Source organism: Asparagus officinalis, chromosome 3 (genome assembly GCF_001876935.1).
Source record: "Asparagus officinalis chromosome 3, Aspof.V1, whole genome shotgun sequence".
NCBI lineage: Eukaryota > Viridiplantae > Streptophyta > Magnoliopsida > Asparagales > Asparagaceae > Asparagus > Asparagus officinalis.
In genome coordinates this window covers 102,042,205-102,060,296 of record NC_033796.1, presented here as the reverse complement: position 1 = coordinate 102,060,296, position 18,092 = coordinate 102,042,205, and the positions used below count along the sequence as shown (strand labels likewise).

The 18,092-nt window shown below is 41.8% G+C and overlaps 1 protein-coding gene across 1 annotated transcript; it reads left to right on the top strand.

Moving 5' to 3' along the window:
* LOC109835361 (1,2-dihydroxy-3-keto-5-methylthiopentene dioxygenase 1-like) lies at nt 356-9,250 on the top strand. The gene is made up of 5 exons (XM_020403341.1): nt 356-441; nt 557-644; nt 7,810-7,904; nt 8,014-8,253; nt 8,915-9,250. Exons 1-5 carry the CDS (start codon nt 376-378, stop codon nt 9,041-9,043), a joined length of 618 nt encoding a protein of 205 aa, XP_020258930.1. The 5' UTR covers nt 356-375; the 3' UTR covers nt 9,044-9,250.

Below are 18,092 nucleotides of genomic sequence, written 5' to 3'. Positions count from 1 at the left end.
CTAAAATGTTACAGTATATCATGTGCTACAGTAATATTTTTAATTAAGTATTAGCTACAGTGACAATGCTACAATAAATACTACTATAGTATTTACTGTAACATGAATAGTGAATCTCTGATCCTCCTGTTTGTATAAAGAAATAGATTTAACCTATGGAATTTACCCGGGGCATAAAAGTTTCAGCGTTAGGAATGTATGTGGAAAAATTATCAAGATTTGCTGGTTGGGCTGCAAATAGGATAGATTTTTTAGGGGCCATATGGGCAAAAACGCAAGAAATCACTGGCCGTACACGTGGCAGATACCCATCATCATCAGAAGGGAAAATCATGCGTTTGTGGAATTGGTTTCTCTTCCTCCTTTGCCTATAAAATGCGCCACAAATTTAGTTGGGTAAACAATCAGAGAACTAAGAAGCACTCATCCATGGCTCTGGAGGTATATATTTTCTTTTTAGCCTGTTATTGTGCAATTATTATTATTTTTCTTTTGTTGCTGCTAAATTATGGGGGTTTTTTTTTAAAAAAAATTCTTGGATTGTTATCTTATAAAGGCTTGGTACATGGAGGAGAATGAGGAGGACAAGAGACTCCCTCATCATAAGAATCCAAAGGAGTTTGTTTCCCTAAACAAGCTTGCAGGTATTGCTTTAAATTGGAAATTCTTGAATTCTCCACAAAAAAAAAAAATTCAAGATTTGAGATTGGTTGTTGAGATTAGCTTTAAGTGAAACTTGATCAGAGGAGTATTGTTGGCGTGTAGAAATTGCTGGCTGCATTATCAACTTATGAACTAACTTCATTTAGTCTGTTCATAAATTTGGACTTTATTCTTCAAGCTTAAGAGGGCTCTCTTATTTGTGCTTGTGGATCTAGGGGGAGTATATGAATATGATTTTGTGTGTGTGGGGTGGGGGTGGGGGTGGGGGTTCCCGCCGTGTCTGCCCGCCAAAGCTTTAGCCTTGCCCCTTGCTCTCTCCTATAAATAGAGAAGGGGTGGAGGTGTTTTTGGTGTGGGGAAAAAAAATACTAAGTGGGTTATGTGGAGTTCTTTTGAGAGAAAATAAAGAGTGAGTTGAGAGAGAACTTGTAAGAGTTAGCCGAACCACATAAATCTCGTGTTTGTATTGTCTTATCCGTGAGTTGTCATTACTTGTAGGTTCCCTCGACATTTCAGTCCTAGAACTGATGAGAGGAATAGTGTATATTTCACTTTGATAAAATATATCACTTTCGATTCTAGTTTTCTTTGAGAAACAAGAATTTTACTATCTATTCTAGTTTCCTTTGAGAAACAAGAATATCGAGGTTGACTTATGCTTTTGTGACAACAAAAGCCAGGGTTATCTCTCAGGTGATATCGCTTTCGCGGCGGTGGGCGTGATTCTGCGCCCAACAATTGGTATCAGAGCTCTTATTCAGATTGGCGGTGGTTGAGCTACTGATCTGAGGTGGTGCTTGGTTATTGTGTGGTAAAACACAAGGTATTTGTTGAAATTCCTGAGAGAAACAATTTTATTAATACAAGCGGATAATGGCTTCTACATGTAAAATAAGTAAAGTTGGAAAGTACGGGATTGAAAAATTCAATGGGAAAAATGATTTTTCCTATTAGAGGATGCAGATGAAAAATTCGCTGATTTCGTAAAAATTGCACAAGGCTTTGGCTGGAAAAGAGAAGCACAATAATATGTCTGATGAGGATTGAGAGGAGCTGGATCTGGAAGCACGGACGTCGATTATCCTTTGCCTTAAAAGAGATGTAGCTTTCTTAGTGGACGGGGAGAAAACGGCTACGGGCGTGTGGTTAAAATTAGAGAGCACCTTCATGACAAAGAGTCTAACGAACCGGATCTATTTAAAATCCAAATTGTATACTTACAAGATGGAGGAGGGTTCATCAATCCGGGAATACATCAACAAGTTCGATAGGATCTTATCGGATTTGAAAGACATTGAGGTGATAGTGGAAGACGAGGATCAGACACTTCTACTACTTCTATCTCTACCGAAGTCTTATGAGAATCTGGTTCAAACACTGATGCTTATGGGCGACAGTTTGTCGATGGATGAGACTAGAACGGCGCTTCTAGCGGATGATCTTTGAAAAATTACAACTAGTGATATGGCCACTGATGATAACAAGGAACAAGCTCAGGGACTGTTTGCCAGAGGAAAAGGCAAGAGAGAAAAGTCTAGATCTAAATCAAGACCTCTTGCGGGACGAGCATGTTTCAAATGCGGTGAAGTTAGGCATTTCAAGGTCGATTGTCCTAACAAGAGAGTAGGTGAGAAGAAGAACAACAACAAAACTGAAAGACGAGAAGGTAAGGAAGAAGCGAGTTATGCTTCAGAGGAAGGGAGCGATAAGGAATGCTATATCGTCACGGGTGACGAGGATACCTCCGGAAAGTGGATACTTGATTCTGGTTGCTCTTACCACATGTGTCCAAATAGGAAGTGATTTACTACCTACAGGAGCATTGATGGTGGAACCGTATTGATGGGGAACAACCATGCTTATAAAACGGTGGGGCTAGGCGATATCAAGATCAAGATGCATGATGGAGTGGTTCGAACCTTGACGGATGTAAGACACGTTCCCAACTTGTGGAAGAATCTTATTTCAGTTGGTGCTTTAGACTTCGGGGGTTGCAAGATTGTAACAGAGAACGGAGCGAAGAGGGTTGTTTGAGGTTCTCTAATAGTGATGAAGGGTGTTCGTCACGGTAATCTATATACTCTCTCGGGTACGACAGTGACGAGAGATGCAGCAGTTGGAGCTGAAGGAAGTGGTGAAGACCCATATGAGCACACACGGTTATGGCATAGGCGGCTTGGGCACATGTCAGAGAAGGGTCTGGATCTGCTTGGTAAAGATGGTTTGCTAAAGAATCTGAAGAAACCTTGCATGGATTTTTGCGAGGATTGTGTGTATGGAAAGGCGCACAGGATCCAGTTTCTGAGGAGCAAGCACAAGAGCAGAGGGATACTAGATTATGTGCACACGGATGTTTGGGGTCCGACTTCGATAACTTCCAAGGGTGGTTCAAGATATTTTGTCTCATTCATAGATGATCATTCGAGATATGCTTGGATTTATTTTCTGAAGCATAAGATTGAGGTATTTGAGACATTCAAGAAGTGAATGGCGATGGTTGAGAACAGGACATGCAAGAAATTGAAGACACTGAGATCTGATAACGGTACAGAGTATACAGACGGTGCTTGAGAACAGGACATGCAAGAAATTGAAGACACTGAGATCTGATAACGGTACAGAGTATACAGACGGTGCTTTCAAGGAGTTCTGGACACTGAGATCTGATAACGGTACAGAGTATACAGACGGTGCTTTCAAGGAGTTCTGTGATCAGGAGGGTATTGTCAGACACTGGACAGTTAGATCTACACCACAGTAAAATGGGGTCGCGGAAAGACTGAACCAAACACTGCGGGAGAAAGCAGTGAGTATGCGATCATATGCTGGTTTAGGTAAAGAATGGTGGGCAGAGTCGATTGCTACAGCTTGCTATATAGTGAATTGATCTCCGCATTCGACATTGGATGGTGATACACCCTATCGGGTGTGGTTAGGGGAGCATGCAGATTATGAGAGGCTCCGAATCTTCGGGTGTACCGCCTACTATCACGTCAACGAGGGAAAACTTGACGCGACGGCCAAGAAAGCAATTTTCTTAGGGTATGCAAAGGGTGTAAAAGGTTATCGTATTTGGTGTACAGAAGATTCGAAGTTCGTGATCAGCAGGGACGTTACCTTTGATGAGAAGTCCATGATTGCTAGGGTGCCCAAGGATGATGGTGTTGAGACTGTTGGGAATTCTAAGTCCCAGGTTATTGATATAGAACCTAAAGACCAACCAGGTTCTAGTCGTGTTCAAGTGGGAAATCAGGTAGATGATGAGCTTGAGCAGGAGGAGGTTCAGCACTCGAGGATAGTGGCTTCCACTAGGCTAAAGCGAGCATCCAAGCAGGTACAGAAGCTAGGGGCTGATCAACCCCTGAAGCACTATGGACAGGTTAATTTGGTTGAGTACGCACTCTCGGTGGAGGAAGATGAGTCAGTCTCCTTCAAGGAAGCTATTCGGGATAAAGATAGCGAGAGTTGGTTGGCTGCGATGGAGGAGGAGATGGAATCTTTCCGGAAGAATCAAACATGGGAGGTGGTCCCATTATCCGTAGGAAAGAAAGCTATAGGTTATAAGTGGCTGTATAAAAGAAAGAAAGATCCTTCAGAGCTCGGTGGTACGAGGTACAAGGCGAAGCTAGTGGCTAAGGGGTTTGCACAAAGAGAGGGTGTGGATTATAATGAGATATTTTCTTCGGTGGTGAAATACACTTCTATTCGGGTGCTATTGAGTATTGTTGCTCATGGTGATCTTGAGCTGGAACAACTCGATGTCAAGACAGCCTTCTTGCACGGAGACTTGGATGAAAAGATCTATATGCATCAACCTGAGGGTTACAAGGTTGAGGACAAGGAAAATCATGTATGTTGTTTGAGGAAGCCATTTTACGGATTAAAGCAATCTCCGTGACAGTGATACAAGCGATTTGACTCCTTCATGCTGAAGTATGAGTTTTCCCGAAGCGACTATGATTGTTGTGTTTATATTCGGAAGCTTCGTGGAGGTGACTATATCTATCTTCTTTTTTATGTGAATGACATGCTTATTGCATCGAAGAACAAGGTGGAGATAGATAGACTAAAATCTTAACTTGGTAAAGAGTTCGAGATGAAGGACATGAGCGCTGCTAGGAAAATACTGGGTATGGAGATTAGAAGAGAGCGGGCGAATCAGTGATTGTTCTTAAGTCAGAAGGGCTACATAGAGCGGGTGATCGTGAGGTTCGGGATGCAAAGTGTAAAGTCGGTGGTGACCCCATTGGCTCCACACTTTAGGCTTTCAGGTAAACAATCTCCCACTATAGCGGAAGATAAGGCACACATGGAGCGTGTTCCTTATGCTAGTACAGTTGGCAGTTTGATGTACGCCATGGTGTGTACACGCCCAGATATTTCATAGGCGGTTAGTGTGGTCAGCAGGTTCACGGTGAATCCGGGAAAGACGCACTGGGAAGCTGTGAAATGGGTCCTGAGGTACTTGAAAGGTACCACGGCTACAGGTCTGTGTTTTGGTGGAGATACATGTCAGATCGACGGGTATGTGGACTCAGATTATACGGGCGATCTAGATAGACGACGATCTACTACTAATTATGTATTCAGGATACATGGAGCTCCAGTTAGTTGGCGATCCATGATGTAGGCTACAGTGATACTTTCTACTACAGAGGCCGAGTACATGGCCATGACGGAGGGAGTGAAGGAAGCATTGTGGCTGTGAGGTCTTCTATACGATTTGGGGATTGAGCAGGAGAGCGTGAACTTGTGGTGCGACAGTCAGAATGCGATTCACTTGGCGAAAAATCAAATTCACCATGCTCGTACCAAGCATATCGACGTTAGGTATCATTTTGTGCGGGATGTCATAGAGGAAAGTAATATTTCTCTCATGAAGGTGCATACGAATGAGAATCCCGCGGACATGTTAACCAAGGTGGTCACACGTAACAAGTTCCAACATTGCTTGGACTTGCTTCATATCAGTCTGTGTTACTTTGCCCAAGAGGGCATGGCCCTACGGGGCGGTGATAGAGATGAGGTGAAGACTATGTTGGAGAATGGTTGCAGAACTACGGTTAGCTTGATCCTGGTGGAGGGTACGTAGGTAGTCGCGGTATACTGACGCAGCTGGTTTGGCCTGGATCTCTCTGGTGGAGTTCGCGGGGTTCTTCTGGTGTTCGTCCAAAATTTAAGGTTTATCAAATAATGTACGAGGTGGAAAATTGTGATAGGGGGGCCCACCTACGTGGGTGGTCAGGGGGCACCGCTTGTGCGGCCACGACGAGCGTGGGCTCGTGTTCGTGCCTCCCACGCGCGCCGCTTGCGACGTGCGCCTGCCCACATCGCTTCAGAGCTCGTGCTCGAGCTCGGTTTCCACACGCACGTGTCTTTCCTGCGTTCTTTTCCCGCTCGCCCGCGATTTCCTACCGTGTCTGCCCGCCAAAGCTTTGGCCTTGCCCCTTGCTCTCTCCTATAAATAGAGAATGGGTGGAGGTGTTTTTGGTGTGGGGAAAAATACTAAGTGGGTTATGTGGAGTTCTTTTGAGAGAAAAGAAAGAGTGAGTTGAGAGAGAACTTGTAAGAGTTTGGTATTCTCCTCATAGTGAAACCCCCTCCCGTGGACGTAGGTTAGTTAGCCGAACCACGTAAATCTCGTGTTTGTATTGTCTTATCTGTGAGTTGCCATTGCTTGTAGGTTCCCTCGACATTTCAGTCCTAGAACTGATGAGAGGAAGAGTGTATATTTCACTTTGATGAAATATATCACTTTCGATTCTAGTTTCCTTTGAGAAACAAGAATTTCACTATCTATTCTAGTTTCCTTTGAGAAACAAGAATATCGAGGTTGACTTGTGCTTTTGTGACAATAAAAACCAGGGCTATCTCTCAGGTGATATCGCTTCCGCGGCGGTGGGCGTGACTCTGCGCCCAACAGCTTTTTTTTAGCTGATTGGTTTGTTCAGTTATGTTCAGTGTTTCGTTGATTCATGTTAAAAATGATGAGTTATTTTGTCCAAGTCCAAATGGAGATGATCATTATTGACCCTTGTCTTCAGTAAAATCAGTTCGATCATAGTTTTAAGTTTCAATATTAGCTGTGCTCATCAGAAAAATAAAAATTTATTGAACTGACAGTTTAACACCTAATATGTTAAAATGACAGTAGAAGTGTGAAATAGAATTGGGTTTTTTTTAGCTGAATAAGAACAATTACTTTGTTCAACCTCGTCTTGGTTACCAATAATTTAGCACATAATTTATAAAAGCTCTCTTTTATTACACAATAATTTATGTTGTATTATTATTTTCTATAATAATAAATATTTTAAATAGATAAAATGTTAAAAGGTAAGAATAATAAAATAAATATTCTTTTTGGTGTAAAATTTGGTGTAATGGATCGGAGATGGAATAGTAATTTGGTGTAAAAACTACACCAATTTGGTGTAAAAACTACACCAATTTGAGTTTTGTGGTTGGAGATGCTCTAATAAGCTTACCTCTCCTTTCGTTTGTGCTGAACATTTGTGAAGCATTTTCGTCGAGCCTCCGCATGAATCTCGTAGAGTAATTGCGTGACTGCTTGGATTATAGATGGGTTAATTGTGGGTAGACCCACTATACTGTTGCCAACTTGCCGATAGACACCATGTAGTTCTATTTGCGTGAACAGACCTCCTATACTATTTGTTCAAGTGCAGATAGTCCCCATGAGCGATTTTTTTTTTTGACTCCTAAAATATTCAAAAAAGCTCACTGAGTTGATACAACTTCAGGGGGCCTATCCGCAACTGGGATATAATACACGAGATCTGTCCGCAATTAACCTGTTCTAGATCGACAATAAGGAAATGTTGTGCGTTGTTTAGTGTATAATTAAAGGTGTGCAATTTGAACTCATGGATGCAAGATAGCAACGCTCCCAAATTTTTTTTTGCTTGATGCTATCCCGTATTCAGTTGATAGATAGAAGCACCGTGGTACCTTTGTGCTCTTTGGAACCGTGTATACTAGAAGACATCATAGACATCAATTTCATTTACAAATAATCATGTAACGTAGTCTCTTGTTCAAAATGATCATTACATGGAATATATGAGCTTCGTAAAATTGGTATTGTCTACAGAGCAAAGCTTATGGATATTTGTTTACTTGCAGAAATTGGGATTTTGTATTGGCATTTGAATCCGAAAAACTATGAAAATGATGAAGAACTAAACAAGATTCGTGAAACCAGGGGATACAACTATATGGTCTGCTTGCTCTGCCTCACTTTCTAACTTCTTTTTAACCTTGAATCATATTCTTCTTCTTCTTCTTTTTTTGTTGCAAACTTTACCATCATGAATATTCATTTTGCAGGATCTTTTGGACTTGTGTCCTGAAAAAATTGAGAATTATGAAGAGAAGCTGAGGAACTTTTACACAGAGCACATCCATGCTGATGAAGAGATCCGTTATTGTCTGGAAGGAAGCGGGTATTTTGATGTCCGTGACAAAGATGACCGTTGGATAAGAATCTGGATCAAAGGAGGAGACATGATTATATTACCGGCTGGGATCTACCATCGCTTCACCCTCGACACTTCAAACTATGTGAAGGTATGCTACATGCTTTATCTTGTTGGTTGATAAAATTTCTGAATTATCAAACATTTGCAAAGTCTCAATGAGCTAATTTTGTTCTGATGTCTGAAATGTGTTGATCCCATAACAATTGAGAATTTTCTTGATGCGTCACTATTTAATCAGTTGCAGATAGGGTGATTGATGAGCTCTGTCAGTAGACTCAGTACATGGAATTATGAAAGTTAAATACTTTTACTGCGGTGTAGCCTGAAGATAATCTAACTCGAGCAATTCACAAATTTATGCTAGAATAGTCTTAAAATCCTTCATCGGTGCAATAACCTTAAAAACACCCAGCGGTATACCAGAGTTACTAATGTTCACGAACTTATCAGTGACTTTCTCTTCCCGTGAATAAGGATTATTTTTTAAATATTTTCTCTGCGTCAGAGCTCAAATAGCATAAAGATTGACTGACAAATGATTAAAGTAACTTGGTCCTAGAGCTAATTCATGAATGGTAATTGGTATCTATACGTGAAGAAATAATTACTTTTGGATTTGGGACAAGTTTAGTATTACAAGTCTACATCGTAGGATATATGATCAATATTCCTAAACTTCATTTGGTAATGAGATATAGTGTTGTTTAAATTTGGCTTACGTGGACTCATGAAGGTGCGGATGTTTGCAGCTGATGAGATTGTTCAAAGGAGAACCAGTTTGGACTGCTTACAATCGCCCTCAAGAAGCTCATCCAGCAAGGCAAGAATACATCAAGAATGTAGTGGAAAATTCGGGCATTGCGCTTGAAGCACATTAGTTCATGTTATTCACCTCACTATGCATGGGCTTCTATGGTACTCTGCTCATGCACCTGTTTAATTATCCTTATTAGTTATGGGTATTTACATTATGGTGTCATCATTCTATGAGCGATCATAAACAGAGACAGGTATTTTTATGCAAAGGGGTTGTAGTTGTAAAGCTATATAGCATATTGAAGAGGCTGAGCACATATCCAGTGTCATGTGTGTGCCTTGGTGTGTGTACATATGGTTCAAAAGGAAAACTGTGTGTGTGCAAATTCTGGGCCTATATATAGTACTTTAGTTTGGTTCACGTAAGAAATTAGAAGATTATCGAAAACTGTTTACAAGCCTGTAATAATAGATAGCTATAGTGAGGGAGTTCCAGTCAGACAGCGTACTGACTCGTGATCTTTCGTCTCAAATGTAAGAGTGAAAACACAATCTGGTATATAACCATTGATAGATATAGTCATTCTTTCATCTTTTTCAGCCAAAAATGGTTTTGAAAATGAATCCGTAATGAACAAAGTGATAAGAGGTAAAGGATTATACCCAAGACTCAACATTTGTTATCTTGGTCGCGAAATACCCATTCAACAATTTTCTTCGACCATTAGAGGCACAAGGGCTATTTTCTGCTGCTTCAATCTCTTTATTCTGTTCCGTGAAGTTCTGTCAACTCCCCAACCCAAGCCAGATGTTACTGTTTGGGGTTGTAATGAACGCAGAGGTCTTATAAGCACACGCTGTCTAAACTGTGACTTAGTCGAAGAAATATCTGCATGGTCAAAGGCAATGTTACTACGAGGAGTTCTGATAATCTCTGGTGATTGCTAAATAGACAGTGTAAGTTTGTAAGAGTGCTAAACCTCTGTTTAAGATCAAGCAAACATGACCCCAAAGATTTCAAAGCATCACAGAGAAGACAACGGTGCCGTTGGAAGCCCATGAACGGATATATTCATCTTTGTCGAAGTAAAACAACGCTTCACTCACCATTAACAGCCTCTTCAAGGGCGAGAGCTACGCTCCCAGCCAGGTTCAACTGTGACTTATCACTGGTCCCAACCGTTTTCACCCTTTTCTGTTCCGTTATAGATTTCGGAACCCAGGATGTTGAACATATTACAGTACTGGATAAGAATCAGACGTTGACTATCGTGTGCTTTCAGCACACTTCAGATACCACGAAATCACTAAAGAGAGAACGCTGAACTAATAGACAGTCTTAACACTTTATGAATTGTAAACTCCAACTGTCAAATCCTCACCTTTGTACAAGCCTCTTTCTTCTAACATAAACAAACCATGTCTTTCTTCAAAGACAAGACATCGTTATAATGGACACTGTGCGTCATGGATACAGATCCCCCCGTTGTCAAAATCAAACTGTCTGTTGAATTGGAGAATTTGATCTTCAACTTTTGCACAAGAATTATTCACAGCTGCATCACCTTTTACCTCCTGTGCCAGCACAGAATCAACTGTTTTGACTTCCTGACGCTTCTCCAATCTTGTTAATTCAAATTGTTTCTCGACTTGACAACGTCCATTTGAATCCCCAGCTGAAGCTTTCAGTTCGTTACTCTGGCTCTGAGGCTCATCCTTCATTCCACCAGATCCTTGCTCATTGAGGGACTGAACACATCAGGTTTTATTTTTGTGCCAGCCTCAACATAGTCAGATTTCAATGCCTTGTCATGTTTTTTCTTACGTCCACCTTAACCATTTCTTCTTCGATCTGGCTTTCTTCGGCTTGAGTTGCTCAACTGGTTCGGGTTGCAGTTCCTTCTCCCTCTCCTTCCTTTTGGAAGGAAGAAGAGTGTACTGGGAACCACCATTTCCACTCATTTGAGAACCATCTTCCACAAATAAGTGCAACGGTTAGGTTAGGCTGTGTTTGTATCCCAGAGACAGAGACTGAAAATTATATACAACAATCGGGTTGGTCATCTAGATTCTTCTGCCCAGTTATGCTCTGTGATGCCCAACAGAAAGACACCAACACTCAAATCTCCTCGGTAGTTATAATTATACTGATAGGAAAATAATTTGGAATTTACATGAAATTTTTGTCAGAGCTCTGGTGCCCACCTAAACTTAATAAATGTCACTCAACCCCCAAATTCATTGTTTTCAACATAACCTCCTAATTGCGTAACCCCTAACTTTCAACATTATATTCAAAAAATCCAAAATTTTAACACTATTATCAGAATCCCCCACAATTTAATTTTGATAAAGTTTCAAGAAACCCCCATCATGACATTAGGAGGGGTATGTTGAAAAAAAGTGCAAATGTTTGGGGGGTTTAGACAAGCTCAAAGAATTTTTTTTTTTGTTTTTTTGTTTTTGTTTTGTTTTTATTATATTATAATATACATATTTATATATTTATATTAAAATTGCAAAAGGGAAGGTACGGCAGGGGGGGGGAGGGGACAAAATGAAGCTGGAACAAACTATATTAAACCATATTGATGTTATGGGAATGGGGGTCCCCAAAAAATATGATATGTGATTCTTTCTCCTTAAATTTGATTGTTAAGAATGAAATGTTTAAGTTATTACAAACTATAATTTTCTTTCAATTTATTTCAATGACCAAACTAATCGTCAATTCTAATATATTTCTCAATTTTCAAAACACGAGTGTAGCTTTAACATACATTGAATTGAAAGAAGGGCAGTTCGGGCTGCTTTGATCTCTACTTCTTTCTTCGTTCTGGATGCAGCGCCGATATATTGAATTCCACCAATTTCTACAGTACAGATCATTCCCTCTTTACGTTCAGTGCATTTATAAGACGGGATTGCGTAGTTCATCTTTTGAGCATAATCTTGAAGTACATTTTTGCATAGGCCAGTTTCATGCTGTAGATTAAAGACATACAAATATAAAAAACAATCACAAGGGAAAAAAGATAAAAAGTTTCTCAGTTCAGAGGCGTTTTTCATGAAAAGTAGAGACACGACACGAATATTGAAGGTTAACTATTGAGACAACATGTGACAATTAATGCTAAACAAAAGTATATATCAATAATAGTTGTTCTATCTCCCAAACGTAAAATATATAGATCAGAACAGATCAGACCCATGCAAAAATTAATCTAGCAAGAAAACGTAAGCTCCTAGCATTTCTGATAGCAAACTACCTGCTTGTTCGTTCTAAGAAATTTTCATTCATGACTTACATTAAATCAAACTTAAGATCAGGAAGACCAAACAAGAGCGAAGTTCTCTGGCAGCGAGGAAAAGCATATTCGATTAGGTCAGAGAAGAGAAGATTGTCACATACAAGATTCTCCCTTGACATCTTAAAATGGACATCAAAGCAACATGTCATATACACACCATCTTGAAGCAACTGAAATTAGTTTGTTGTAGTTGGACCTAGATTTCGGGAACAAATCATGAACAGTGCTGATTGTGGTATTCTGTTCAAAACTAGCAAAAGTGAGCTTAATGGGGTACCTTGATATCTTTGAGAGAACATCTCTCTTACAACAAGAGGCTCTAAATATTTCAGAGCCTCAGGCTTCTAACTAAACATTCTCCCAGTGAAAAGATTTAACATCTCTGCAAGCATTTCATCTGATCAAAGCAACCAAATGTTTGCTAAACTGACATTAGACTGACTACCACCACCAGTGTCAAGTCAAATACAGTGCAAATTTGATATAGCTACAGTCAAATTGTAAGTCACTTTTACAAATGTCACTAGCACCCAACCCCATGCTAAAAATGACTTGCCAGTAATGTAGAATTTCTCCACCCAACAAGCAGAAGGGTGTTTCTAACTTTGAGAGGTGAGGCAAGGCACCCCCTACTGTCTGTAATAATCAGTCAATATCTACATCTCAGTCAAATAGGAATCATGGTTTTATGTGAAGTGTTGTGCGCAGCGGAAATTTCGGCAGCACTTCGGCAGCACAACAAGAGAGATTAGATCGATAAGAATTCTCGTCTCACCAAGGAAACAAGAATCTGAAGCGGATATCTCAACCAAGTGAGATATTGGCTCTTCCTCTCATCAGTTCTAGGACTGACCTGTCGAGGGATCCTACAAGCTATTACAAATCACGACAAGAACACAAATTTTACGTGGTTCGGCAAATAGCCTACGTCCACGGGGCAAGGAGGGGGAGATCTACTATTAGAGGGAGAGATACAATTGGGGTTTACAATCACTCAATCTAAACCCTTTCACAAACTCTCAGATCCCTCACACAAATACTCTCTCAAACGAACAGCCGCAATTAACTCTGTGCACTGAACTCTCCTTCACAAAGCCTTGATTTGCAGCAGCAGCAAAAATCCCTTAAAGCTTCTGACCTCGCACCTGTTTTTCTCCGCAGCCGCAGAAAAAACTTTGCATGCCCCTGCCTCCTTCGCTCTTGCGTCCCAAAAACCTAGGATGAAACAAGTTATTATATATATGAGCAATTGATCGGGTGGGCCTGACCATGTATTTGTTCACCAAAATAAAATCCGCATCTGCTGGCATTCGTGTGGCCCCCACACGTTTTTACAACTATAAAACATTTATTAGTTTTTTTTTAACTCTTTCTTCCTTGGTGATTTTTTCTACTTTAACGGACTTTCTAAGTGACCATTTAACAAGTTTTGGGCCAATGTATCCCAACCCAAATGGGCTTAGGTCATTAAGTATGGAAATACTCCTTGGGCTTAGACCATGTATTTGTTCACCAAAATAAAATCCGCATCTGCTGGCATTCGTGTGGCCCCCACACGTTTTTGATCACGTGAACTCTGTCTGCCACGTTCACAATTCGCGGGAAAAATCGTATCTTTCATTAATTCCATTGCACACTCTTGTAAAAGTTTATCGATTACAAAGATCCGGTCTTTTTATAAGATCCGGTTAAATCAAAAAAAAGAAATAAAAAATTATAACTTTTCTCTTTTGTCGAACAAATCGCGAGCTCCTGTTTTGCGGTCGCTCGCTTTGTGGGTTCTTCGCCTGCGCCGGGTTTATCCGTGGACCACCCGGCGATCTTGATCCGGTCGGGATCTACGCAGTACGACGGGTATTATTTCACCAAGGAAATAATAGCCGGGGGGATTAGTTCACCAAGGAAACAATCACCCAAATCTCGGGATCAAAGACCAAGCTTTGATCCGTAGTACGCCTGCGTAGATCTGAGATCCGGTCCTCTCGAACTCTTGCCTTATTTGGCGTTGACGATCGCCGAGCACCGGATCTGGAAGAGCAAGTCCTCAAAGTCCTAAAGCTTGGATCTTTTTTTAGTTCTGAGCCTTGAATCCAGCAGAGCTTCGCCTCTAAAAGTTCCAACCTTTTCAAATGAACCAAAGGGGGGCCTATTTATAGGCTACCCTCACTGTGCCCGGGCACAGATCTGACCGGCCACCCATAGGTGGCTCGGCCACCTAGCCACCTATTCACGTGAACAAAAACGTGTGGGGGCCACACGAATGCCAGCAGATGCGGATTTTATTTTGGTGAACAAATACATGGTCAGGCCCACCCGATCAATTGCTCATATATATAATAACTTGTTTCCTCCTAGGTTTTTGGGACGCAAGAGCGAAGGAGGCAGGGACGTGCAAAGTTTTTTCTGCGGCTGCGGAGAAAAACAAGTGCGAGGTCAGAAGCTTTAAGGGATTTTTGCTGCTGCTGCAAATCAAGGCTTTGTGAATGAGAGTTCAGTGCACGGAGTTAATTGCGGCTGTTCCTTTGAGAGAGTATTTGTGTGAGGGATCTGAGAGTTTGTGAAAGGGTTTAGATTGAGTGATTGTAAACCCCAATTGTATCTCTCCCTCTAATAGTAGATCTCCCCCTCCTTGCCCCGTGGACGTAGGCTATTTGCCGAACCACGTAAAATTTGTGTTCTTGTCGTGATTTGTAATAGCTTGTAGGATCCCTCGACAGGTCAGTCCTAGAACTGATGAGAGGAAGAGCCGATATATCACTTGGTTGAGATACCCGCTTCAGATTCTTGTTTCCTTGGTAAGACGAGAATTCTTATCGATGCCGAACCACGTAAAAGTTGTGTTCTTGTCGTGATTTGTAATAGCTTGTAGGATCCCTCGACAGGTCAGTCCTAGAACTGATGAGAGGAAGAGCCGATATCTCACTTGGTTGAGATATCCGCTTCAGATTCTTGTTTCCTTGGTGAGACGGGAATTCTTATCGATCTAATCTCTCTTGTTGTGCTGCCGAAGTGCTGCCGAAATTTCCGCTGCGCACAACAAGTGGTATCAGAGCTCCGGGTTGGACTTGGGAGCTTGTTCGAAGGATTCGCTGAAGGATTCCTATTTGAAGATTAGATCGACAACATGGGAGAAACAAGCACATCGGGATCGTCTCTTTCGAAGGCGATACAGAGTCTGAGCATCAATAATACAAAAATTGATGTTCCGAAGTTCGACGACAAGATCAATTTCGGTTTGTGGAGGTGTCAGGTGATGGACGCCTTGGATGCACAAAATTTGAAGGAGACTCTTGAGTTACAAGAGAAACCCGCTGATATGGAAGACAAGGTTTGGAAGAAAATGAATAGTAGGGCTTGTGGAGTTATTCGGTCATGCTTGACGCCGGATCTTATTTATGACGTAATGAATAAGACGTCGGCGAAGAGAATGTAGGAAACACTCAATGAGAAGTATCTGACGAAGAGCATTGAGAATCGGTTTCACTTGAAGAAGAGGTTTTGCCAATTCAAGATGAAGAGGGGAGTTTCCATTCGGGAGCATGTTAACAACTTCACGAAGCTAATTTCGGATATGGCCAATGTAGATATCATGGTTGAGGATGAAGACAAGGCGATGTTACTATTGTGTTCATTGCCGGAGGATGATTTTGGAACATTTGTTCTCACTATGATAAATGGAAGAACTACGGTTAGCTACAAGGAGGTGACCTCAGCTTTGGTGAATTATGAGTTGAGGAAGAGTGATGGCGAACCCTCCGAGAAGGCATCGGGAGATGCATTAGCAGTTCGAGGCCGTGGTCCAAACCGTCGTCCAGGTGATCGCTCAAGATCGAAGTCAAGAGGTGGCCATAGAAATATTGGTAGGAATCAATGTCGCTTTTGCAAAGAAGAAGGACATTGGAAGAACGACTGCCCAAAGTTGAAAGATAAAGCCGGGAAGAATAAAGGGAAAGCTGTACAAGCTTCGGAAGTGAATGTTGTCAAGGCTAGTGACGACAATTCAGATACGGATTCTTCAGGCTATTCTTGCTCTGCATTACCGTCAGTTTGTTACGCTGACTCTACAGAGTGGAGGCTATTCCTGCTCTGCACTACCGTCAGTTTGTTACGCTGACTCTACGGAGTGGATGATGGATTCTGGTGCTACATACCATATTTGCCCTAGGAGGGATTGGTTCTCCAGCTTTGAGGAGTTGGAAAGAGGGGATGTCGTGCTCATGGGTAATGATCATGTATGCCCTATTGGTGGTATTGGTACAGTACGGATCCGGATGTGTGACGGGGTGACTCGGGAGCTGAAGGAAGTGAGATTCGTTCCTCAATTGACGAAGAATATCATTTCGCTTGGAACTTTGGAGGCAGCTGGCTATAAGGTGATCTTGGAGAATGCAACTCTGAAGGTCACAAAGGGGTCCATGGTGGTGATGCGAGGTGTCAGGAAAAACAAACTTTACTACTTGAAGGGCAAGACAGTAAAAGGGGGTTTGGCAGCTTCGATTACCACAGAGGAAGATACTACCAGATTATGGCACATGAGATTGGGACACACTGGTGATAAGTCCCTGCAGGTATTGGCGAAGCAGGGGCTATTGAAGGGTGCGAAGACCTGCAAGATGGAGCTGTGTGAACATTGCATACTTGGGAAGAAGACAAGAGTGAAATTCGGCACCGCTATTCACAATACCCAAGGTATATTGGACTATATTCACACAGATGTTTGGGGCCCTTCCAAGCACACATCACTTGGTGGGGCCAACTATTTTGTCACTTTCATTGATGACTATTCCAGGAGGAATTGGGTATACCCGATGAAGCATAAACATCAGGTCCTGGATATTTTTGTGGAGTGGAAGAAGAAAGCGGAGCTGCAGACAGGTAGAAAGGTAAAAACTCTTCGTTCAGACAATGGAGGAGAGTATAAGAGTGATCCGTTTCTGCAGTTTTGCCGGGATCACGGCATTAGGCGACACTTCACAGTACGTGAGACACCGCAACAGAACGGGGTGGCTGAAAGGTTGAACCGTACCTTGCTGGAGAAGGTGCGATGTATGATGACACAGAGTGGATTGTCAAGATCCTTTTGGGCCGAAGCATTGGTTTATGCGAGCCATCTCGTGAATAGGTTGCCGTGCACTGCGATACAGGGAAAGACTCCGTTGGAGCGTTGGTCTGGTTCGGTAGCTAGTGACTATGAGTCGCTTCGGATATTTGGGTGTCCAGCTTATTACCATGTCAGTGATGGTAAATTGAATCCGAGATGGGATGACAGCCGGGCATTTAGAGGATATAGTGGATGTTGGGACTCAGGAACATGGTCATGTTCAGGAGTCCATTGCAGCTAATAGACCAAGAAGAAACATTCGTCGGCCAGCTAGATATAACGATGTCATGGTTGCATATGCTTTATCAGCAGAAGTCGTTGATGATTTGGTTCCTTTTACATTCAAGGAAGCAGAGTCAAGCTCTGATTCGATTAGGTGGAGGGAAGCCATGGAGGAGGAGATGCAGTCTCTTCATAAGAACGACACTTGGGAACTTGCAAAGCTACCAAAGGGTAAGAAGGCTATTGGATGCAAGTGGGTGTATGCAAAGAAAGAGGGATCTTCTATTGGGGAAATTAGATTCAAAGCCAGATTGGTTGCCAAGGGATATGCACAGCTAGAGGGCGTTGATTACAACGAGGTATTTTCACCTGTTGTGAAGCATTCGTCGATTCGTATTTTATTGGCATTGGTGGCACAGCTGGATTTGGATTTGGTCCAGATGGATGTGAAAACAGCCTTTCTACATGGAGATTTAGAAGAGGAGATCTACATGACACAACCTATGGGGTTCAAAGCTGCAGGAAAGGAAGAATTGG